The sequence below is a fragment of the Pinus tabuliformis genome, chromosome 3_2 (genome assembly GCF_031772625.1).
Source record: "Pinus tabuliformis cultivar Carrire ecotype Pingquan chromosome 3_2, CPIR1, whole genome shotgun sequence".
Lineage (NCBI taxonomy): Eukaryota > Viridiplantae > Streptophyta > Pinopsida > Pinales > Pinaceae > Pinus > Pinus tabuliformis.
The window spans coordinates 745096723-745123397 of NC_142302.1; the positions used below are offsets into that span (position 1 = coordinate 745096723).

General features: G+C 37.6%; 1 protein-coding gene across 1 annotated transcript; it reads right to left on the minus strand.

Moving 5' to 3' along the window:
- Positions 1 to 23782: 23782 nt before the first annotated feature.
- LOC149182740 (uncharacterized) lies at positions 23783 to 25911 on the minus strand. The gene has a single exon (XM_089416936.1). The coding sequence runs from the start codon at positions 25399 to 25401 to the stop codon at positions 23902 to 23904; it is 1500 nt and encodes a 499-aa protein (XP_089273062.1). The 5' UTR covers positions 25402 to 25911; the 3' UTR covers positions 23783 to 23901.
- Positions 25912 to 26675: the final 764 nt, after the last annotated feature.

The following is a 26675-nucleotide window of genomic DNA, read 5'->3' on the forward strand; positions in this document are numbered from 1 at the left end:
GAAGGGCAAGCAACTAGAGAAGGAATGACATGGATTGCAAGTCACGGTAGTTTAAGAAGCCTGGAGAAAATGCAAGGTGGTCCTCACAAACAAAGGCAATAGGGTGCGTGGAGTAAATATGTTGGGCTAGATCCATGTGATAAAAGACTCCCTCCACATTCCTAAGCTCATCAGTCGGAAGGGGCTCTCACCATGTGGACACCCGATCTAGGGTAGTATATTGACTCTTTACTCTAACTTGCCATATGAATTCTTTCGAATACCACACATCATCTTCTAGGTACAATGTATGAACTTATTGGTCTCATGTTACCACTAATGGGCTGCTCGGTTCACCACCTCTAGTCACCCATGAGTAAATAAGATATTCATAGATGGACGAAAAATTCATATCCCATGACTAAAAAAAGGATTTAAGAAGGAATGAACAGATTAATTAACTGATAACCATGCTACTACTCTCTTATTAATGCATACATTGAGAAAATAAGTTTATGTTTTAGGGCATAAATTGTCTCAATTGTGCCAAGCCTTAGGATTGTGACAATTTTTTGAAAACCCTAGAATTATAAGTGTTCAAGAAGGAATGTGGACTTATCATTGATTAACCCCGATGCCTAAATCCTCCAGCTATTATGGATTCTTGAAGGAGTCTGCATAGGGAAGGGAATGATACATCAAATGTAGGGAGGTTCCAATAAGAATCACCCAGGCCAATCTATAAGAATCGAATCTATGGAGGAGCCACCAAGAAACAATCAAGTGACAATCAAATGGAATGAAGGGAGGAGCGACTAAGAAACCCTCAAGTTTACAAGAATTGAATGTAGGGAGGAGCCACCATGAAACACTTAAAGGAAATATGAATCAAATGTAGGGAGAGGAGCCATAGTTGAGAAACCCTTAGATTTGTTACAAGAATTGAATGTAGAGAGGAGCCACTGAGAAATAGTCAAGGTAACATTGAATAAAATGTAGGGAGAGGAACCACCAAGAAATCCTTATATCTATTGCAAGAAATGAATGTAGGGAGTGAAGCAACTGAGAAACCCTGAGGTCAACTGTAAGAATCGAATGTGGGGAGCAAAGCCACCGATAAAACTCAGTCTATCCGAAAACCATATGCAATGACATGCCAAAAACATATAAGAGAGTGGAGCCACCAAGAAATCTCATAGTCTATGTGAAAACCATATGCAATGACATGCCAAAAACACATATACGAGATAGGAATTATTAATAATAAATTAATAATATAATAATTAATATGATATTGTTTTTTTTTTAATAATATAATAATTAATATAATATGGTTTTGATTTAATAATATAATAATTAAAATAATATGCTTTTGATTTAATAATATAAGCATCCATGACTCACAATATGATAATTTACGTGTGTTGTCTTTGTGATTCGATCTATCAACCTCTACATTGTCTTGCAAAGATTAGCATAGTAGCCCTCAAACATATCTTGCAGTTGAGCCCTACAATGCATTTTCCATCATCCTAAAACCCCTATAAATTCCCATGGATGAGAACTTCCCACTCAATCACAAGGTTGGTTGCCCACGAGGTGTATAATAGATGGTGATGGGGTGTAATGTTAAGTCACTCCATGATGTGAAGGTCACTGGTTTGAAACTCCTTGGGAAAAAATATAGTCATGTTAAGGGTTGGTGTGGCCCAGGCCAGGTGTGATCGTCAGGTAATTTTGATTGTTTAGATGCCCCTGGGTCACAGTTTCTCAAGCCACTAGTCAAGCCTAATGTAATCTCTGGAGAACTTAGACAACTTGACAAAAAAAAGAAACAAGGTTGGTTAGTGGACATCTATGAAGCTTCAAGCACTTCCTTATGACTTTTTCCTTTAGTTCACTGTGAACGTTAAAAATACACTCTACTATCTCTGATGTATATGAAATAATTATATGCGAAATCTATTGTAATTTACAGAGATTACAATTTCTCAATAATAATATTCATTGAGAATACTAGATGGCTTGATGACTGCAACAGACACAAAAGAGATCTGACATCTTCAAATTTAGTAAGGAGCTCAATACAGCTTATAATCAATACAAACCTGGAGAGTTTGAATCATCGCGAGGTTGAGAATACTAGGAGAAAGATTGAAGACCTGTGCTCAAATTCAAAGGTCTTGTAACACATTTCAAAGATCTGAAAATCATAAGGTTCTATGCAATTCTATGAAGGTGATCAAGTTACTAGTTAAACTCATCTTTTGTGGACTAGAGGTAGTCCTAATAGGCAGTAAGGAAACTACTTTTAAGAAGGACCAAGACCAAAATATATAGAGGCATTGTAGGATCATTTGGAAGGTCTGATCCAAAGCTCAGTCACCCTAAAGGACCATAATTATCTTCAAAAATTCTAATATTTATATAAGTCTTTCCAAATAGAAACCTCTCACTCCATCAAGTTGTGACACTTTGAAGGAAGATCAATTTCACATCCTTTTGGGACTATTGAAATCCCTAAAGGGACAAAATTGCAATAGAACACTATAGATATCTCAAGGGACTAGACCTATTGTTAAAGGTAGCAAAAGGAGAAATTATATGTAAGTGTTGAGCAACTATAGAACTATGTCATAGTATGGGCTACAGGCGGGAGCCCCCTCTATCATCAGCTCGCATAGGATGGAAAAATTGTTAAAAAAGGGCCATCATGGAGTGGTAGCTCAATTTAATGCCATCCAGGTAGTAGACACCATGCCTCCGCCAATTCATCCTGAGATGCAACAGATTTTAAATAAACATCGGACGGTCTTTGACAAGCCTCATGAGCTTCCACCCTCGCGAGGGGAACATGATCATAGCATCACATTGGTTCCAGGGGCCCAACCCCCAAATGTGCGACCATACAGATATCCGTTCACCCAAAAGAATGAAATAGAAAAAATCATCAAGGAATTGTTGGAAGTAGGTGTCATTCGTCCCAGCATTAGTCCTTATTCATCTCCAGTGGTCATGGTCCTCAAGAAAGATGGGGAGTGGCGGATGTGTCCAGACTTCAGGGCCCTCAATAAGTTAACAGTCAAAGATAAATTTCCCATCCCAGTGGTTGACGATTTGCTGGACGAACTCAATGGGGCTCAATTCTTCACTAAGTTGGATCTTCGCTCAGGCTACCACCAAATTCGCATGAAGGAAGTCGACATTCCCAAGACAGCTTTCAGAACTCATGAAGGCCATTATGAGTTCCTGGTCATGCCATTTGGTCTCTGTAATGCCCCCTCTACTTTTCAGAGCCTTATGAATCACCTCCTCAAACCATATCTCAGAAAATTTGTCCTTGTCTTCTTCGATGACATCCTCATCTATAGTGGCACTTGGGTGGCACATCTTCAGCATGTAGATCTACTCTTGCAACTGCTTCGCACGCATAAATTATTTGTCAAGATGTCTAAGTGTTCGTTTGGCATGGAAGAAGTTGAGTATTTGGGCCACATTGTGGGGCGTGAAGGTGTCAAGGTGGACCCCAAAAAGATCCAGGCAATGCAAGAATGGCCTCAACCTAAGACCTTGAAAAGCTTGAGAGGATTTTTGGGTCTCACAGGCTATTATCGTAAATTTGTCCGCAACTATGGCCGCATAGCGAAGCCCCTAACGCAACTCTTAAAGAAAAATTCCTTCTTCTGGAACGAAGAAGCACAACAGGCATTTACTGCTCTCAAAACCGCCATGTGTTCCACTCCTGTCTTAGCACTACCGGACTTCACCAAAGCATTTGTCATTGAATCTGATGCTTCGGGAACAGGTATTGGAGCGGTCTTAATGCAGGAAGGTCGACCATTGGCCTTCACCAGCCAACAACTAAGTGGGAGGAATCTGGGCCAATCTACCTACGAGAAGGAAATGATGGCCATCTTACATGCAGTCGAGACCTGGCAACCTTACTTGTTGGGGAGACGTTTCCAAATCCGCACAGATCATCACAGTCTTAAATATTTTTTGGAGCAACGCCTATCTTCCCCACAACAAAATAAATGGTTAGCCAAAATGCTGGGATATGATTATGAGATCATTTACAAGAAAGGGAAAGATAACAGGGTAGCAGATGCATTGTCGCGCCAATTTGAGGAGGAAAGTACTCTGCTCGCAATTTCCCTCCCCATTCCAGACTGGATTGAAGAGGCTCGCAGGGAATGGTTTTCACATCCCGGGCTCTCCCAACTCATTTCTCAATTGCAGATAGATCCTAATTCCAACAAGGGCTACTCGTGGCAGAATGATATTCTTCGCTACAAGGACAGAGTCGTAATAGCACCAACATCCACCCTCAAAAGTCGCATTTTGGCAGAATTGCACTCATCTCCCATTGCAGGAAATTTGGGCTTTCAGAAGACATATGCTCGCACCAGAAGATCATTTTTTTGGGCCGGCATGAAACAGGACATCCTTACTTTCGTAGCAGAATGTGACGTCTATCAACGCCACAAAGGGGAAACCGTCAACACACCAGGCACATTACAACCATTGCCCATTCCGGCGTCAATTTGGACGGAGGTCTCCATGGATTTCATTACAGGTCTTCCAAAGTCTGGGAACAAGTCAGTCATCATGGTGGTTGTGGACCGACTGTCGAAGTATGCTCATTTCTACGCCCTACCCCAACCATTCACACCCACTTTGGTTGCTCAAACTTTCATGGATCAGATCTTCAAATTGCATGGCATGCCCACTTCTATTGTGTCCGACCGCGACCCAATCTTCACCAGTAATTTTTGGCAGGAGCTCTTCAGAATACAAGGCACTCAACTCAAACTCAGTACTTCATATCATCCGCAAACAGATGGTCAAACCGAAGCCGTCAACAAATGTCTAGAAACCTACCTTAGGTGTTTCACTTCAGAAAAACAACACCTTTGGGTACAGTGGTTACCTCTGGCGGAATGGTGGTACAACACCAACTATCATGCCACCACCAAAATGACTCCCTATGAAGCAGTCTATGGACAACTTCCGCCTTCCCCTACTTGTTATCTCAAGGGGTGCTCCAAAGTACAAGCCGTGGATCAACTCCTACAACACCGCGCAACCATGCTCGCCCATCTGCGCGAGAATCTTCATCAAGCTCAGAACCGTATGAAGCAACAGGCTGACCAACATCGCTCAGAGCGCTAATTTCAAGAAGGGGATCAGGTCTTTTTGAGGCTGCAACCATATAAGCAAACATCACTCAAAGACAAGGGTTGTCAAAATCTCTCTCCAAAATTCTACGGACCATACCAAGTACTTCAGCGCATTGGAGAAGTGGCTTACAAGTTGGCTTTGCCACCTACAACAAAAATCCACCCAGTTTTCCATGTATCGTGCCTCAAGAAAGTGATTGGGAACAATTTCCGAGTTCAAACCAGTCTACCTGAATTGGATGAAGAAGGATCAATCTGGCTTCAACCGAAACAGGTTCTAGACACACGAGACAAGCACCTGCGCGGCCGCATGATTAAGGAGGTCCTCGTCAAATGGAAAGACACCTCTCCGGAAGATGCAACTTGGGAACCAGCCACTATTCTTCAGCAGTTTCCGCAGCTTCAGCCTTGAGGACAAGGCTAGTCTTAAGGGGGAGGGCATGTTAGGGTCCCACCCTAACCCCCTTATTTATGTCATGGGATCACGTCATAGTCAAGAGTCAATAAAGCCCATATTAATATTTGTAAGTGGTTAACCCGCAATTAATGACGGGACCACAGTTAGTTGCAAATGGGCGGTAGTATTAGATAGATGGTAAATGGGCGGTAGTATTAGATAGATGGTATTAATAAAACCCACGATATTGGCCCATGGTATTGCATGTATGAGTCATATATAAAGGATAGAGACTCCCTGCGAGGAGCATCGTGTCTTGTTTTGTAATCGAGCTCTGCTCTATTGGAGGTTGCCCCCTCGAAGAGGCCTGTGAACATTTCTCTCTGAATAATAAAATCATTGCTATTCTGTGTTCTGGGTATATTTTCTTCGCAAATTCTATGTTTGGGTATTGCTTTGCAGGTTAAGAGCATAACACCTGAACTCAAGAAGAGAATCAGTCTATCACCTTGAGTAGAGCTTCTTGACTTAGCACCTTGGAAGCTTCTACTATAGATAGTATTATAGGAAGTATCAAGCTTGTGAAAAAATATATCATTATCATCATAAGGGAAATAGTAGCCCATCCTAAGGCATGTTTTAAAGGCATCTTATGGATATATTGAAGGGACAAGTGCATAGATATAGTTCTATGTGATAGTTAGAAGAAGACGCCTAGGAGAGGATCTAAGCCGACTTGAACAAAAGATCTTATAGGCCTGTTCTATAATGATATATTAATCCCAAGCTAGTGGGCCTAGCTTGAGGAGCCTTGCTACTAGATATTTTTATTGGACTTGAGGAGACCGAAAAAGCTCGTAGGTCATAGCTCAGAACCTTACCTTAGAGATTTTCTTATCAAACTAGGATTGCCATCAAATCAAGACTGAATAGCCTCATGACTTTCCATATGAGAAGGAAGAAAAATTAGTGCCAATAGGCCTGCAATTGGTAAATGGTAATAAACAAGTTCACCTCCATGAAATTTATATATGTTAGAACTTTTTCATTTTATTGTCAAATTTGTTTTGTCTCATATTTAAGTCTCAAAACCCTCCCATATTCCCAATGCATGCATCTACCATAACCATGTCAAATTTCAATTCATACAAGCACAAACTGAAGAAAAAAAAAATCAACGTTGGCCCCATTCTCAAGTCATGGGCAGTCATGGGTCGAGAATACTTCTTTTGTGCGAGTTCCCCATGCCAAGTCAGGTCGACCCACCAAATCATCGCATGAGCACCCTGGCGCGCCCAGTATGCGATACCCCCATGGGCACCCGGGCGCCCCTCCTTCGTGTGAGTGTGCCTTGTGCACAAACATTCACCTTGTTGTGAAAATCAATGAACACAAATCATTAGCTCATCAATGAAAACAAAATATTATCATTTGTTATCTCCATGTTTCATGATCAATATTCAATTATAAACCAACTTTTAACACCTAAAATTTAATTTGGCTAATTTTCTAAAAATCATTATGAGACCCCCTTATGGGAACTCTGTTCATGGGCAGGCATTACTTCTTTTGTGCGGGCGCCCCTTGCCAAGTTGGGATGACCAACCAACCCGTTGTTTGGACACCCTGGCCTACCCATCACGTGATTTCTGCATGGGCTTCGGGCGCTCTGACATGCATAGTACGCGACGCCCCCATAGGCATTGGGCTCCTTGGCGTGCCCAGCACATGATACCCCCATGTTATTAGTACCATGTTGAATAATAAATCAATTGTAAACTGAATTTTAACACCCAAACATTACTTTAGTGAATTTGCATGGGCATTCATGGGTTGGCCTTACTTCTTTTATGCAGGTGCCCCTTGCCAAGTCAGGTTGACCCACCAACTCATCACACAGGCACCCCTATCGGGTAGATGCCCTATCATGCCCAACACACGATGCCCCCATGGGCACCTAGGTGCCCCACCTTTGTGCGGGCCCACCTAGGGCATGGGCATTCACCCTGTTGTGCAAATATGTGAACACAAATCATTATCTCATGAAAGAAAATAAAATATTATCATTTGTTATTTCCATGTTGCATGATCAATATTCAATTATAAACCAGCTTTTAACACCTAAACATTAATTTACTTAATTTTCTAAAAGTCATATTTATGAGACCCCCTTATGTAAACTTTGTTCATGGGAATTAATGGGCCGACATTACTTCTTTTTTGTGAGCGCCCCTTGCCAAGTTGAGCCGACCCACCAACTCGTCGCACAGGCGCCACTATCGGGTGGGTGCCCTAGCATGCGTAGCATGTGACGCCCCCATGGGCATCAAGTGCCCTAGTGTGCCCACTACGCGACACCCCCATGGGCGTCCTAGCGTGCCCAACACGTGACTCCCCCATGGGATTCTAGGTGCCCCACCTTCACTCGCTCATCAATGACAATGAGATATTAGAATTTGATAGTACCATGTTTCATAATAAATAAATAATAAACCGACTTTTAACACCCAAACATTACTTTAGTCAATTTTCTAAAAATCATTGTGAGACCCCTTGGTGGGAACTCTATTCATGGGCAGTCATGGGCCAACCTTACTTCTTTTATGTGAGCTCCCCATGCCAATTCGGGTCGACCCACCAACTCATTGCACGGGCGCCCCTATCAGGTAGATGTCTTAGCGTGCCCAGTTCGCGATGCCCCCAAGGGCACCCTGGTGTTAAAGAGAAGGATAACACCATCGTCAATGCATAGGAGACTAGTTTGTTCAATACAAGGACATAGGAGACTAGTTTGTTCAAAGTGAGACACTTTCTGAGATATATAATCACGACCATAACAAAAAACATATTGATCTTATTTTGCATTCATCATTTTAATGTCATATTCTTTCTTAATGTTGTATTTTTCATAATATACTTTAAAAGCTTATTAACAATGCTCCATAAAAAACCATGATTAACCTCTAAATCCTCTAGGTCCAAATTAACCCCCTAAACAATATACATTAACCCCCTAACATCTTAACCTCATTCCCCTAAGCCCTTAAAACCCTAACCCCTAAGGCCTTAACCCCTAAACCCTTAACTAGAAACCCCTTATCCCTAAGCCCATAAATTAATTAACCCCTAACTTGACCTAATCCCTTAATCGACCCTAAAGAAAATAATCAAATAATATTTCTAGTCCAGATCAAGATGACAACATAGTTCAAACACCTCCCAAAAGAATATTATAAAATACATCTACAATAGAAAGTTAATGCAATTTACAATACAAATACATACAATCTAAAATACAATATACATTATAAACATTTACAAAAGAAATCTACAATACAAATATATATAATAAATAACTTACAAATGGATGATATTCAAGTTTTCCTTCAACATGTCCATAATCTCTACAATGCTTTTTAGATGATGTTATTAGAATTAGCATTGGCCTCAAGCCCCTGCAATTTCTACAAGGGAATAACATTTTCCGTCCTCAAAAGTCCTTGATGTCGATCCCACATATATTTTGTCTCCTTGAGGAATGTTATGTGACATTTTTGTCACCAATTTTTGAATGATGATTTTGTTCAAAAATTAACCTCAAAATAAGCCTACAATCTTTCAAAACAATCACAACTAATATATACAGCTACTATGTCAAAGTTAGATGATGTTAGGGCCTCTTCACACACACACATATTAATTATAGTAATATATTTAATAACTTTATATATATAATTTACATTATAATCACATAATATTATATTAATATTAAGATTAATCTATTATAGATACTAATATGAATATATATATTAATAATATTATATTTAATTATAATATTAATGTTATATTTATTTTCATTAGTCAAACTAATCAAAAGTGGTCCCATATTAGACGTTGTCAACACAAAAGGCCATTAATGGTGGAATTGAATGTTATGCAACGGTTATTTACCATTTGTAGGAAATTAGACAACACATTTTCATATTGGATATAGCGTCAGATATCCGACGGTAAAATAAATAACTTCACTTATTAGAAACTGTTGGGATTATAGGAAAACGTCTGATAATCGATGATATAGGGCTTTCGTTGAATGTTTGACCGGTAAATAATTGTCGTCGTATATTCGAGGGTAGTTGGGATTTTAGAAAAAACAACAAAAAAATCATTTAACTTCCAACACTTTTTCCAATTTTAGCCATTCCATCGGCATTTTCACCCAAATGTAGTAGTGGCATTATTTGATGCTTAAAGAAATGATTATTCATACTGACCATCAACCTTTTCAATATTTACAATCGCAAACCAAGCTACAACAACCTAGACATTTCAGGTGGATGGGATTCCTACAACAATTTCATTTGGTAATCAGGTACAAGAAAGGTATATACAACAAAGTTGTTGATATGTTATCAAGGCCTATTGTTAATGCATCTGTCATTCTTAAGCATAACTCAATCATGCATGAAATTTATATTGAACAATATGCTCAAGATGATGATTTTAAAGATGTTTATGCAACTTTGATTCAAAACAAACATGTTGAAGAGTTCGATTATCATGTTCATAACAAGTTGTTGTATCATCTTGGCAAGTTATGTGTTCCGCGGGGTGAAAGAGTCAATGCCATAAGGGAATCTCATACTTCTCTTATTGATGGTCACTTTGGTGTAGGCAAAACAGTTGCACAAATTGAGAGGTATTGTTATTGGCTTCACATGAATGAAGTTGTTTCAAGATGTGTAAAGGGATGTTCCATGTGTGCTACTAGAAATCATATCAATAGGAAATTGGGTTTGTACACTCCACTTCCTATTTCTTCTCATCCTTGGGAAAGTGTTTCTATGGATTTTGTAGGAGGACTACCAATGTCTAAGAAAGGTCATGATTATCTATATGTTGTTGTGGATCATTTAAGAAAAATTTGTGTGTTGATGCCATGTAAGAAACAAGTTATAGTTGAACAGACTGCAAAGATGTTCTTCCAAAATGTATGGGTTCACTTTGGGTTTCCCACTTCTATTATTTTTTATCGAGATTCTTGATTTGCCAGGAAGTTTTGGTCAAGTTTATGGGAACTCATGGACACCAAGTTGAAGAAAATCATTGTATTTCATCCACAAATTGATGGCCAGATAGAAGTAGTGAACATAACAATAGTGCATCTCCTTCATGGATATTGTGGTAAGCATCCTAAACTTTGGGATGAGAATTTTCATTACATATAGCATGCCTAAAATCGTGCCAAGCATTCATCTATGCAAGTATCTCCATTTGAAGCTTGTTTAGGTTATTTCCCAAAGTATCCTTTGGATTTCATCTTTGGTAAAGACATTGCAGTAGATGGACATAATTATGTGGAAAAATCCAAGCATTTCTTTGAACACATTCAATTAGTGCATCAAAAAGTACAAGAGTAGTTAAAGAAAAGCAAAGCCAAGTACAAATCAAGACATGACAAGCATTGAGTTGATCATGATTTCCAAGTGGGAGATCAAGTTTGGTTGTATATCAGCAAGAAAAGACTTCAAGGTGAAGGAAAAAATCTCAAGCCAATTAGATGTGGTGCTTTCAAAATCTTGGAGAAGATTGGTAACAATGCTTTCCAATTAGATTTCCCACCTTAAATGCAAATTTATTATGTTGTGAATGTGGAAAACTTGAGATTGTATGATCCTCCAACAATTGATCATCATGAAGAGAATGTTCAGATTCCATCTATTGAAGATTTTTCTCCTGAATATTTAAATGAGTTGTAGGAAGACTCAATTCTTGACTGGAGAATAAGGACTTCATGCAGAGGCAATGTAGAGTACCTTTGAGTGGGGCTCAAAGGTACCAATCTAAGTAAATAAAGGTGGATTGAGATCAGGAAAGTGAGGGAGTTGTATCCTCACATACTTGTTGAGTAAAAATAGACTTTCGGCGGTCCAAAAGCTTCTAGTGGGGAGGAATGATGTAGGAGATCAAAAATATGCTCAAAAATAAAAGTGCTCAAAATCTCCCAAAACTAGTATCAAATTATAGATCTCGTCATTTTGATTCCAACGATGTTTGAATCACCTCAATCTGACACCATATGTGAAAGTTATCATGCTCTGAAGCTTTTTGAAAACAACTAAAAAGTCAACTTATAAGGTTGATTGGGTTATTCACTAGGTGGGCCATACAATGACCTGGAATTGATGTTAGCAGGCTGACTGGGAAATACAGATGTCAAACGGGTCAATCTTGTGCTTACACATGACAAGTTCATACAGATCAGGTTGGCGGATTTTGATTGGCTGGTGAACATTGGTTAGACCAATTAGGAGGCACCACGTGGCCCAATGGGAGGATGCCACATGTCCCTCGGGGTTCATGCAAATTTTTTGAGCCTACCAACTGATCCAGTAGTGTTCGACCCTGCAACCTCCGCCAAGTTAACCAAGCACCTTTTGTTCCACCGTTATGTTTTGTTATAAATATACATGCCAATTATATTTGTTGACAAATAGTTGAATGGTTGGAGGGGGGGTCGGGCCTACAAGCTCGCCCGACTAGACCATCCCCTGTCATATGATACCCCATGTAACCACGACCAAGGTGGATGATGAAAGCGAAGGGGGCAGGAAGTTAGCCCAACCCCTGGTTCCAACTTAATTCGTATAACCGATGGCATTTTATTTGGAGGGGTGGGCACGTGACACCCTACCCACACCCCGCCCATGGCCACATGACCACTATGTGACTAGGTTTCAGGCTGGTGCGGCATGTGGCCTTCGTCCTGCACTCCTCGGTCAGATGAGCGACAATACGACTGTTGAAAGGGGCAGAAGATAGGGCGTAGGGGCCAAACTAAACAAATTGCACCAATTTCAGCAGAATTTTTGCCATCCCCGTGCCAAATTGTCGCCTGGCAATTCTGCCAAAGGTATACTCATTTCCAGTTTGGCCAATTTTGTCATTTTTGCAGGACATTTAGCAGAGAAATGAACAAGGAGGCTTAAATTGGCCATTTTTCATTATTTTAAGCTCAAGAAGAGCCTACTCAAGGGTTTTTGGGTGTTTTAGACACAATGCAACATTATTTTTGTGATTTGAGCATTGCATGTTGATGTAATTGACATTTTGCATATATAATTTAAAAGACCAACATTGGAAGATGGACCCAAAGACATAGCCTAGGAGGGGGTGAACTCCATCGTTAAATTGTTGTTTTTTTATGTTGCATGTTGTCTATTTTTCTCTGTTTAAATCTGTAAAACTTAACTAAAAGTACTAAGTTTATGTGCTTTTGCAATTTCGATCAATTTCCCACAAGACATAAACTAGGTTGCAAACTTTTTCAAGAAACCTTAAATTTTTTTAATTTCAGATCAACTAGGTGCTCTCCTCATGTTGTTTCTCTTTTCAACTTAACCAAACACTACAATTCTTCCTTCGCTAAGGAACCTCTTTTCCTTTTTAGCCCTTTGTTTAGCTCTAATATCACTTGTTCATCAAATTGATGCAAGAAGAAAATAATTAAAAATAATTATATGCATATCAACAACACACATGATACACCTTGGAAAACCCCATCCAACATCCTAGTCTTGATCGAATGATACTTTTGATCAACCCTAAAAAAAATACAATGGAGAATCCCCGAGCCTTTTAAAGTCTCTAACTACATCTAATTCCTTAGGCTCAATACCATGGGCCACTAATATCAGGTGTCCAAGCCAATTTTACCTAATAATTGTCATTTCCCGTTTAAACTTGAGCTAGGGAACTTTTTCGAATCCAATCCAGAAAACCAACATGCTCTCCTCCTACAATCACCTAGGTGTATTTCTAGACTTTACCACCAGGCATATGCATGTGTAACCAAGTCTTACAATCATATGCTAATTTATATGTAGTTTACAAATTTCTATCTCCAAATATTATTTATTTATTTAGATTGGGGGGTGTTACTGTTATTATTTAATTATTTGGGTTAGGGTGGCCATGTAAGCTGCCAAATAGAGCCATTCGACTTCCTTCTATTATGATTTTATGCCATCATTTTGATGCTATTATATTGTTTCAGTTAAATACCCTTGTGGGAAATTAATAATCTAACTTAAAATCAATATTAAATTAAACATACCCGGATGCGGGTGTCTTTAATAGATGTTAATGCTGGAGCATGCGCAGCCGGCAACTGGCAAGCAATTAAGCAAGGTAAGGCGGTTTAAGGCAGGTAATCAATTAGCATTAATGCAGGCACGAGCTCGAGGTACGCAGATGGAGGTTATCAGGATGGCGCACATTCTCCATGGTTCATTTGTTCTGGTCCTTTCAGGTATCATTGTAGTGTTTCCGGTCTATGCAAGCAGAGGTCTCTTCTGGTGGTCTTGGTCTCAGAGTCTTAGCGCAACCCAGAGAACTGGGAAGCCTTCATGGTCTCATAACAGTTCCCAGTTGGTCAGCCTCAGGTATACAATTCTGCATCTCTTCGAAGGTGTTGGGCGCTCTAAGTTAGTTTTCGCCTTTTGCGTCTGGTGTCTCAGGTCAGTCTTCGGCATCATCTCTGTAAGGGATTTGGTCTCTGTCCATGTTGTAGGTGTCTGGGTTGGGAATTGGGTTCACTCAGTCGTGGTTGGGTATTGTCTGGAAGCCGGGTCTATCTTATGTGAGCTTAGAGTCTGGGTCTTACATATAACAGTCTGGTTCTCATTTTGGGTTCTATTAGTCTGTGAGTTGCTTTTCCCTCACCCTCAGTCCTTGAGTTTCTTCATTCTGCTGTTATATTCGATTATGGCCCGTCGTCGGGGCATTCCCAGGCGCGGGAGCAATTCGGGGTCCCGGGGAGGGCCGGGGGGGCGTGGGAGCTCTGCACCTCGTCGTATATCCCCGTTAGCCACTGCTTCGCCTTCCTCTCTGCCCTCAGATGATTCTGGTCCCTCCCTAAACAGTTCTCTTCATACATCCAGGTTCAAATTCAAAAGCAGGCTCAACAGACCGCTCATCTCTGCCATAATCACGGTCATCTTCTCGGAGGAAGAAGATGAGCTCGCCAGCTTAGATGAAGCTTCCAAGGAACAGTCGCTTTCTCAGAATGCCAGTGCTTCTCAGAGTAGCTTGGCTGATGCTGTCCTCAAGGTTTCTGCTGCGGTGCACGAAGAGGGTCATCAGGAAGATGCTTGCACTCAGCTGGACTCTCCTCAGGAGCAAATCATAGCTTGTGAGCCAGTGCGCCTATATGAAAGTGTTCTGCACCTCGTGCCTCCTCCAGATGGCAACTTGATGGAAGCTGAAGATGAGGTGATGGTAACCTGGGCGCGCTCCCCTGACCAGGTCAATGATAATGCTACAGGTGAGCCAAAGCAGGTCTAATTACCTTTGGCTTCAGCTTCAGGATAGTATGTCAGTTTTTGGTTTTCAGGATCTCGTGTGTAATTCTCAGTGTGCATGGTACCTGATATCACCAGCAGGAAGTTGTTCACACTCATGGACTTTATTTTGGCTTTCCTTTTTTGTAATGATGTTAAAGGACAGTATTTAGTAATATGGGAGCTCTCTCTGAAGCGTAATGTACTGTTTAGTCTTGGGTCTATATAGGTCTGTTTAGGTTTTAAGGTTATGACTACCATTTTTGTAAACAGAAGGAACAACGATATCTGCAACGGTTTTTTGACAGAGGGCTGGCTACGGCCCCCTCAGAGGTTCAAACCTCTTTGTAAATATTTTTTCTCTTTTTAATCTTAATAGAATAGCCTTTACATAGAAAAAAAAAATATTAAATTAAACATTAATAATCTTTTTATTTATGAAATAAATTAAATTAAAATTATTTTTAAATTATTCCAAATATAAAATATTCACAAAATTCTACCCTCAATTAATCTCTTCAATTTTATAAATTAAAATTAATATCTATTTTATTGGATAGAGAAAAAGACACTAACAAACAAAAAAAAACACAAAATCAAATGCTAAACATATCGATTACCAAAACATCCATATTTATTTTTAGTATCTCCCACTGTCAAAAACATAATTTCAATCACCATGACAATATTCGAGGCCCGGCCATTGGGAAATATCAACGGTTAGGTGGGATCCATAATCTTAATGATCTTTGATAATATTAAAACTATTTTCATTTAGTACTAAATTGCCTTTTCAGGTGTAATTTTCCGCGCCACTTGCATTTTCGATAATAATTATATTCTCATTAAAAACATTATTTCAATTACCAAGATAATATTAAAATTAACGATTAGGTGGGATCCATAACCTTAAGGATCTTAGGTAATATTAAAAATATAATTTTATTATAATTAAATTGTTTTAATAATTATATTCAAAGACAAGGGAATTATTTATAATTATATATCAAATTTATATCACGGAGTCAAAAAAATTATAGTTAAAAAACCACCATGTTGACGTTTCAAATTTATATTAGCAAATAGTCCTTTTCGCTGTAAAAAATTATATTTACACTTAAGAGAATTATCATAATTGTATTTCCGAATTATATCAAATTTAATATTAAGAAGACAATTTTTTTAATGGTACAAAAACATAGGATCTAATTAAATTATTATCAAGATAAAATATTATCAAGAAAGATTGTTTTAAGTCAAAAGAGACAACATAATTAGATAATATTCTTCATATTACCGAGAAATATTTTGACAGTCAAAAAAGTTACCTTTACTTTTCATGGAAAAACTCACCATATTCATATTTATAATATATTACCAAAATAATATTTCTTCATATTATCAAGAAACTACTTTCCCGGTCAAAGGGGAGACCATAATTATATTGCAAATTTACATTACCAAAACAATGTTTCCACAGTGAAAAGATTCATGATAATCATATAAGAAATTTATGTTATCAGTGGAATATTTCTCACAGCCGAGGGAATCACCATGCGCATCATTGAACTTTCATTTTAACAGATCTCATTCGTTATTATTATTTTTATTATTTTATGAATTTTTAAAAAAATATTTATTAATATTATATAATAAAATAATAATATTATTAAATTATGAATTAGAGTTATTTCTGATGGTTGAATGGAATAGTTGTTATTTTTAAATCTCCACACTAGTGACATGATGAGTTATAATATTTTGATGAATATTGTTGTGATGGCTTCGAATTTTGTAAACAAGTAAATATTCCTGTGCGATATCAATAACCTCACTCTAACCCTCATACTCAAAGGAAAGCAAATTTCTTTCCACAAAAAATTGATAACATTAAATTAAATAATTGCCAAAGGCTTCCTATTTCATAAGGTGGATGAAGATCTGTTGACTTTTTTTTGTTTTTTTAATTGGCGACCTGATTGTTTCTCAAGGGAATATGCTCAACATATGCTTCCTTTGAATGCTTATCAATCACTGTAATGTGTTATAGAGTTTGTTAGGTTGCATTGGTTTTTAATAAATTTAAAAAATTAAATTCGTGCCAAGTGGCTCCCCACCGATTTCCTAGGTATTTTCAAAGCATACCTAATTTTACAAAAACTTTATCTTATCTTGGTTATAAATAATAAAAACTCTTTAACACTTAGAGTTTGTTAGATTGCACTAACTTTTAATAAATTTAAAAATTTAAATTCGTGCCAAGTGGCTCCCCACCGATTTCGTAGGGAATTTCAAAGCATACCTAATTTTACAAAAACTTTCTTATATCTTGGTTGTAAATAAAAGAAACTCTTCAACACTAAAGAGTTTGTTAGGTTGCATTGACTTTTAATAAATTTAAAAAAATTAAATGTGAAGTGGCTCTCCACCGATTTCCTAGGGATTTTCAAAGCATACATAATTTTACAAAAACTTTCTTATCTCTTCAACACTTTTGTTTTTTATCATGACCTCGGATTCTTAAGCTTTAAGTAAAATCAAAGTTAATAATAATATTTTTTTTGCAATAGTTAATAACTAGTACAACCACATTATAAATATTAATGTGGTTCATATAGCCAAAGACTTCATAAATATAACAAAAAACTAACAAAAAAAAACTATTGCAACATGAAGAATGTCTTACCAATGTACACATTTACTTGATTAACCATGTATAAGAAAGTTATGGGTCAACTTTAACTTTGAAAAATGAAAATTACACGTATTATTGTAAAATTGACCATTTTGCTAAATAAAATTTGTTCATATATTAATTTCCCCATCTAATAAGAATATGAACTTATTAGAATTGGAATAATCTCAAATCCCTAGGAAATTGGTGGGCGAGAAGCCATGTGGCATGAATCTAATTTAAAAATAAAAATAAAAATAAAATACACATCTTATTGTAAAATGGACCATTTTGCTAAATAAAATTTGTTTATATATTAATTTCCCCATCTAATTAGGATATGAATTATTAGAATTGTAATAATCTCAAATACCTAGGAAATTGGTGGGAAAAGAGCCCCAGGAATCTTTTTTTTTTTTTTAATTTATTAAAAGTCAATGCAACCTAACAAACTTCCTAACACACTACTATTTTTTAAAGTTATTAAAAATCAATGCAACGTAACAAACTTTGTAACACACTAGAGCGGTTGATAAACATTAAGACAAAGCATATGCTCAACACATGCCCTTGTGAATAATTCTATATTGTCAATTAAAAAAATTAAAAAAAGTCAACAGGTCCCCATCCACCTTAAGTTGAAATAAAAAACCTTCGATGGTAGTTACAAATAAAGGCTCCCTCGTCCACCAATTTCCTAGAGATTTTCAAAGCACACCTAATTTTAGAAAAAACGTCCTTATATCTTGGTTGTAAAGGATAGAAACTTTTCAACACTTTCGTTTTATCATGACCTGAGATCCTTATAAGTTAAGTAAAATCAAAATTAACAATAATATTTTGTTGTAATAATTAATAATAATATTTTTGTTCCAATAGTTTTTGTTATATCTTTATTAATAGTAATTACAAATTAAACCCTCAACTCTATCGATCACATTAATATTTTAATATAATTATATTAATATAATAATTTTATATTATAATAAAATATGCTGATTTTCACTCTGAAAAATAATTTTATATAATTCTAAAAAAAACTCTATTCCACTCAATAAATATAATATATCACAATTTTTTTCATTTTAATCAATTACCAAAAACAATATTCCTCACGAACAAAGGGATCACCAACATTATTATTTAACTTAGCTCTTAACCTATTTCATTGTATTATGAATTTAATCATTTTAAAAATATGTATTTCTTAATTTTTTTTAAATAATGTCTTTTTATTATTTAAATTATTAGACTTATGTTGATTTAATTTTTCAGAGATAATTTGAGTGATCGATGGTCTATTTTTAAATTTAAATAGATTCAAATAACCTTTATGTTAATATTATCTATAATCAATTTTAAAAAGATATATTTTTTATTATTTAAATTATTATAAATATTAAATATTTTATTATTATTATAAATATTAAATATTTGTTATTATTAAAATAATATTAAATGGTTTATTAATTTATGTTTTTTGGATTTGGTATTTTGTATTTCGTTAAACGAGGATTATATAGATAAAAAAATATTTGTTATTGGATTACTTAAAAGAAAATAAGATTCGTAACATAAATTTAGAGTCTTAAAGTTATCAATATTTTGTTTAACTCTAACCTTTCGTAAATAGAAATGTATAAAAACACATTTTGTAAATAGAAATGTATAAAAACACATATACCTATATCAAAACACAATTTTGAATAGAAATGTATAAAAATACATTTTGTAAATAGAAATGTATAAAAACACATATACCTATATCAAAACACAATTTTGAGAAAGACCAAAAAAACTAACCAGACATTGAAAACACACATATTGTTATTTAAGTATTTAAAGCTAAAAATGAGCATTTGAGTTTTTAAAAAGTTGTGTTAATTTTTGTTATATTAATTCTTCACAAATAATTTGAATGGTTGAGACTGACAATATTAATATTATTTAATTTTTATTTATTAATTTTTTGATTAACTTTATTTATTTCTATTTTGAAAATATAAATTTATTATAATTAAAATTCAATTAAATTAATTATAAATTCATGTCGAATTCAATTTTTCATACATAGTCTAAATGGTTGAGATTGACAATGTTAATACCATCCATTTTAATGGTTGAGATTGAAAATGTTACTATCATCCATTTTTATTGATTAAACTTGAATATTCTTAATATCTCATTGTAAACTTTAACCATCATCATAAAAATTATATTAACCTAATTAATTTTGAATTAATTAAAAAGTCAGTGAACTTAATTTTGACACCTTATTTAAGTTAGCTTAATTTTTAAATGTAAATAGATTATATATTCAATTCTTTACAAATACTCTTAGTTGAAATTGACAATATTAATACTATTCACTTTGTATTTATTAACTTAATTCTTGACACGTTATTTATGTTAACTTAATTTTTTTTGTGTAAGTTCGGTAGTATTTCCCTTTTCTATTAATTTCCTATAAGCAGGTAGTAAAATATGTCTATCAAAATATGTTTGGTGACCTCAACCTACCTGAAGAAAATCGACTCTGTTGGCCACCGATCAGCATCAAAAGTTGTCCAAAATTTAAGCAGTTTGATTCTTATCATCCAGGCTATGTTTGCTGCTATATCTACCATATATTTAATGTTTCTAAAGTAAATGTTATTCGACATAATAACAAAATTTAATTGTCTGTCTTTCTGCTTCAATGATCTAATGATTCTACTGGAATCGGGTCTTTCGCACTCGACCTGGGCTCTTCACTCTGCAACAGTGTCTGGATCTGCTTTTCCATTATCTTTAAGCAGAGGTTTTGGTGATATTGCTACACTTGCAGTAACTAGATTTCCTTCTGGATATAGTTTACGCTTGGTTCCTCTTGTCTATTCCCCTCTAGCTCTTCTTTGTCCTTATAAGTTATCATTGCCTTGGCCAAAATGTTTTTCATTACCCAGTGTTGATGTATGGTCTGTCTGAATAGTGTTTGGCAACCTCGAGTATGGCCCGGGTCATTAATTATTGGCTCCCAATCTGCTATTGGGATTTCTTCATTTTCCACATTGGCATTTAACTCTGCTTCTCATGATGCTATTATTGCCATTACTTTTGTTGGGGTTCCTACATGGTAGGCATGCATTAAATTCTACATTCTCTCCTCTCTTGTTCTTCTTCCCCTTTTTCTCTGTGGTTTGCTCGTTGATGCCTTCGAGCCCTTCATTTTCTGGTATGTCTTCTATTCTGCTCTTCTGCCAACTTTTCGTCCTTGTTGCCCTCCTCCTTTTACCATCTTTTCTTGCTTCCATTTCTTACGATCCCTACACTCCTGCAGCCTTACCTGTTTCGGTTGCCAGAGCTTCAAAGACTGGAGAGCACCAAAATTAATATTACCTGTAATGTGAACCAGTAATAAATCATTAGAACCAGTAATAATTTTAATCTGTCATTCCGTTTTTATCTAAGTTTCAACATTATCGCTTTCGGTTTTCTTCTCAGCGATCCAATCGCCCCTAGATTGCAACCACTCAGTTATTGCCTCTCGCCTCAGCTCTATCCCCCCCGCCACCCTCGATTCCCATTCCCCGAGTTCTCCCCAGGTGTCTCCCTCCTATCTTATGATCTAGCAAGCTAGGGGTTATCATACTGACTTCAGGGGAGCTGAGTTTTTTAAACCATTCCACCTCAGGGACGGACCCCCTTAGCTTTTCGAGGTTGCAGCGTCCTTAGAATGCCATCACTAACTAGTGCCCTCACTAATTTCTCTTCCTCTGACCTTGCAAAGCCCTTTTGGTCTGGAATTGTCCCTTCCCTAACCCACTTGACCTTTTTCCTGTCCCAGTGGTGTGAGTATCCCACCCAATGCCAGACTATCCTCACCAAGATTTTTTTTGCCAATTCTGGTTCCTTACTCTCTCCCCTCCCTATTCCAGGAGGCAATAGCTCCCCCGAAAGCTCGCAGAGATCTCAAAGCCTTTTTTCGGCTCAATTCTACAGCGATTCCTAATGACAGGCATCCTTATTTTCACCCTAGGTTCTGGCTTCCTTCCAGGCCTCTCACAAGTCTCATATTCCCCCTCCCACCCATCCACGAATCCCATCCAATTATACTCAGACAAGAAATCAGATAGTCTTATTTTGACCAGGACCATCTAGGGCCCTCACAGGGCTCATTTCCCCCCTCCCCACCCTTCCAGGAATACTATCAAGTCAAACCCATGCAATATTAACAAGGAATTATACTTGAATTCACAGAATTTTTCATTTCTTTCCACTGTTAAGAGACCAGACATTCTTTTCTTAACACAGAACCAACATTTTCCTATTTCATTCAACACCTCTCTCCTTATTTTCCAAACTCTCCTCCAATTACATGACATTGTTACCATATCGATGCAGAGGGGAGCTTCGATTACATACTAGTTGCTGCTAACGAATTCCAGTTGTTGATCGTCGCACCCCTTCCCTCGGCATTCGCCAGCTTCTCCATTCGCTCATTCTCCCTCAGCCCGCTGCATGCATTCCCCTAGTTGCCTTGCCACGTTTTCTTTCCCAACTTCTCACCCACCTACCTATTCTCATTACCAAAGCTCCCTCCACTTGCCGCTTTTCCATGTCCTCCTCGCCTTCCTTCATGTGAAATCCTCGGTCGAGGCACCCACTTCCCCTCCATTTAATGTCTTCCGTCATATCCTTACAATTTCCGACTATCCTAGTCATCTCTTATTTTTCGTCTCCATTTGCTGGCTATCCGCCCTCCTTCCACCTGTCCTTCCCTCATTCCCTCTAGCTCCCATTGCCCTACACACCCCGATCGGGGATTATGTTCCTTCCCTCATTCCCTCTAGCTCCCATTGCCCTACACACCCCGATCGGGGATTATGTTAACTTGATTTGGAAATGTAAATAAATTATATATTCAATTATTTACTAATACCCTTGGTTGAGATTGACAATATTAACATTATTCATTTTGTATTTATCAATTTCTCGATTAACCATGGTTACTTTAATGAATACCTTTAGGTGATTGAGATTGACAATGCTAATACTATATTCATTAATTTCTTAATTAAACATGGTTATTTCTATTTTGAAAAATATAAATATCTTGTTATTTAAATTATTCATGTTATATTTATTCTTTAGAGAATGTGAGAGATTGAAATTGACCATGTTAATGATGCTATCATTTTGATTGATTAATTTCTAGATTAATCTGAATTATTTTTATTAATCTTGATACTATTATTTTTTTCCGAATTAACTCAAGTGTAGACTTTGCCTATAAAATTGGACTAACTTTTAATTGATTAATCTTTAGATTAACCTTAATTATTTTTAAATCTAAATTATTTTTATCACGTAATTGTGGACTTTGCATATAAAGATTAGATTAACCTAATTAATTCTAACAAGTAATTTTAGACTTAAACACAAGTGAAAAATTAGAAATTATGACACTGTCAGATTGACCATACAACAAAAACCATGTTTAGACAGAGATTTAAGAGAAACTTCCCAGGATGGTCAACCAAAAAGATTTAAGAGAAACTTCCTAGGAAGAAATTTAATTAACATTCTGTTTTTTCACCATATGTCTGTTTTAACTTTGACATACTGTTTTGCTGATGCAGCATATTTACAATATGCACCATTTTAATTATTTTATTTATTTTGCAAAACTGTATTATTAGCTTTGATAAAAAAAAACACTTGAAATTTTACCATTAATCCAGAGAAAACCAGAAAGCAAAAACTTTTCCATTAATTCTAGTACACTGTTTTGCTGTAAAATAGCGTGGCAATAGGAAAAGGTCATATAGGCCTAAATACCATTAGGCGTGCATATAGTACAGGAAAGAAAGAGATGCTTCTAACATATTGTACAAACCAGCTAAAAAAGGCATTGTCATTTTCAGCTCATTCTTTGGATATGTCCCTTTCAAAGACAAAAAAAAATATGAGCAGAAGACATGGGAATCGCCAAACCTTCCTTTGAAACGAAAACACCAGTTCTTTAAACTCCCAAGATAAAGTTATTTCCACAAAAAAACAAAAGCCTCAATATATAAAACAAAGGAGGACATAGAAAAGCAGCATTGCAGCCTGTAACACCTTTTAAGGCTCATTTCACTGAAAACCACATATAAGACTATTAATCCCCTTGTATTTTCCAGTGGGTTTCAATAATTCAACTCAAATTTATGACCAAGATGAAAATGTATTGACAGAGGAAACAATTTGATTCTTTAGAAGTTTACCAACTGTAAAGAAATGCCTGAAATAAATAATTCATACACAGACACAAGCTCTCTGGTGGAAGCTGGATAAATATAGCAGTAGTCATGCTTGGGCAACATATTCTGCAAGTTTCCCAATTCTTTCAGCGAGTTCTGGCGAGATTTTCTTGGCGGGCTTTTTAGTGGGATAATCGATGTTGAAAATCTCTGCAATATCCTGCGAACTCCATCCTGCTTTTCTCAGAGAATTTGACATCAAATCCGCTTTCAGTAACAGCCCTTCTAAAATTGTCTGACTGTCCAAATATATCTCTTCAGTGTCCGAGGAAGGAGAGGACGAGGCCTGAATCATGTCATTTATATCTTGTTCCTTCCAACCGCCATTTCTGAGCAGAGTTGCCAGCTCCTCTAAGTAGTCCATCAACCATCTCGGCATGCAGAAATTAGAATCACAACCGCCATTATTGCATTCCCCTTCATTGGCTGAATCTAAATCTAAATCAAAATGAGCCTCTGTTTTGGAGTAAGAAAAGAATTGTTCAGGAGATGAGATGTGGGAAGAAGAATTGGACCTCTTTTCGGCCAAATCACTCCAAAATTCTATCCACCTTGGAGACTTCGAGGGCCAAGGAGAGGGCACAGCTGCTAAATTGGCGAGTAACTTGTCAGAAAGAATCTTGCCCTGGAACTGGACATTGCATTTAAATTTGGGAGAATTGTAACCGCTACTACCAAGGAACGAGTGCCTGTCAGACACAGAGATGCTCCTCCTGGGCCACTCTGAAAAACTCTTGTTGGTGTAAACAACATCACAGCATTTAGCTAAGGAATCCAGATTTCTACCCCATGCCTCAATGTTCCTGCTGGATTTGTCGTCCTCCAATTTGGCAGAAATCTGCTCAAATTCAGCCCCACTGGCTCTCCTCCTGTGAAAACCCACCGACCTATCCCTCCTCAAGCCATCATGGGCATGTCTGAAACTCTCTGAGAAATCCAAGGGCTCATGGAGACCGAAAGCCTCTCTCTCAAAGAAATCACCCAGGTCAAACCCACAGCAAAACACATCGCTCTTATAAACAAAAAACACAGGATTGCCTGCAAGATCGGGAGACGAGGGAATATAGCAATGGCCATACAAGGGAACCAAGAGAGGCACCTTTTTCAAGTTGGCCCTCGCAATTTCAGCTGCGTTTTCTGTGTCCCGGGGCCTTTGACCCCAGTGCTTGCACCAGAATCGACCCTGAGCCACCTCATACGAAATCCCAGCAATGGGCAGGTTGAGTCTCATGCGCAGTTGCTGAGACCCACCCGACCTCCAATCAGGAAACCCGACTCCCGCAGGAACACCCTGCTGCAAAACAGCCCTTAAATCTGGAGGAAAAGTGAATCCAAAAGCAGCTTCAATTCTCACGAATTCTTCATCTGACAGGCCTTTCTCAATGGGGACTTTGTGCTTGGTCTTCAGATGCTGAATAGCCTTCCCTGCAAAAACAGAGAAGGAATCCAGTCCCTTGTGAAGAGGCCCTGTTTTGGTAGGATTGTGGACCTTGTTAGCCCTGGCAGATAACCTCCTCAACCCTGCCACATGGGCTTGGGCATTCATGCTTTTTCAACTCCCCAAACTTCTAACCTCTCTGCCTTCCCAATTCCACCATTATAGAAAAACAAATCCTCAGGGAAAAACGAGACCAAAATTCATGTCCGTCTCAGAGCTGCTCCCCAGTGGCTAAAAGGGCTGCAAGGGCTGAGATCTGTCTGTCACAAGTACAAATACATCGGGATAGAATCAAAGATAACAATGTTGTGCCGTTGGAATGCAAGGCCCCCCATTCACAAATCCCCAAAATCAAACTGAGATCTCAAAGTTGGCACTCAGCAAATCAGTGTTCGAATCCCAACCACAAACCACACAGCATATAATACAGCCACAAAATACAAAGAAATCTACCTAAAACGCCTCCAAATCTGACTCTGAACTGCCCAATTTCGGGCTCCTATCCGTTGGCAAGCCTCCAAATACACAGAACTGGAGAACTGACTACACCTCTCCCAGTATCTTCCAAACGACAGCGATGGAACGCTGTCTCTCGCGCCCCTCAGTACAATCAATACGATCTGCCTCTTCATTTAGACATCAGGCTCGGGCCTCGGCACCAGGTCCGGCCTCCCCGGCGTTTTGCGCAACTGACACGTGTCCCTCGGCAGACGTGGATGCCTCTGCCGTGTCACGGCCTTCAGAACGGTTCCCCACCGACCATCCGTTGCCACACGGCGGTGGTGGTGATGGTAAGGAGTGTGAACGGGTGAAAGAGAATGATGACGTCATCATATAAAGACATGCATCATTGGCCTCTCAAGATCTCCGTGCATGATGGTGCAGGGGGTGGGCCCACCGCCCACGCCCGACCCCGTCCCCAGAAAACGTCTGCAACTTTCAGCATATTTTCGCCGAAACGAGAAAGCAAAAGCAAAAGCAACCCTGTTGTTCTCACCGCCTCAAAATAACTAAACCGCCTTACTTAAAATATTTGACCTAGGGCTTAGGGCAGTTGGGTCCGGACCCCTAGGTCAACAAAGGCAGATGTTTCCTCTGGACCCAATCCCTATGCTTAATGTTCCTTTCCCAAAGGAGTATTAGGTATAATAGTTTTTCTGGAATCAATAAATACCCTTCCCATGTAGTGTTAAGTGTTATATAGTTACACATTAATATCGTCTAATTTAATCTACTTCAAATCTAATGGTGTATAGTAATATGATTATTTATTGTGTTTTTACATGATAGTGTTATATCTTAAATTGACTATTCATTTCAAGTAAGCCATGGATTTAAAAGTGAAAATCCTATCATTTTTGGAAGTAAAAGCATGTCATTTT

Excerpts from the sequence above, each read along its gene's own strand:
- LOC149182740 (XM_089416936.1), bottom strand. The coding sequence starts at position 25,401 with ATGAATGCCCAAGCCCATGTGGCAGGGTTGAGGAGGTTATCTGCCAGG.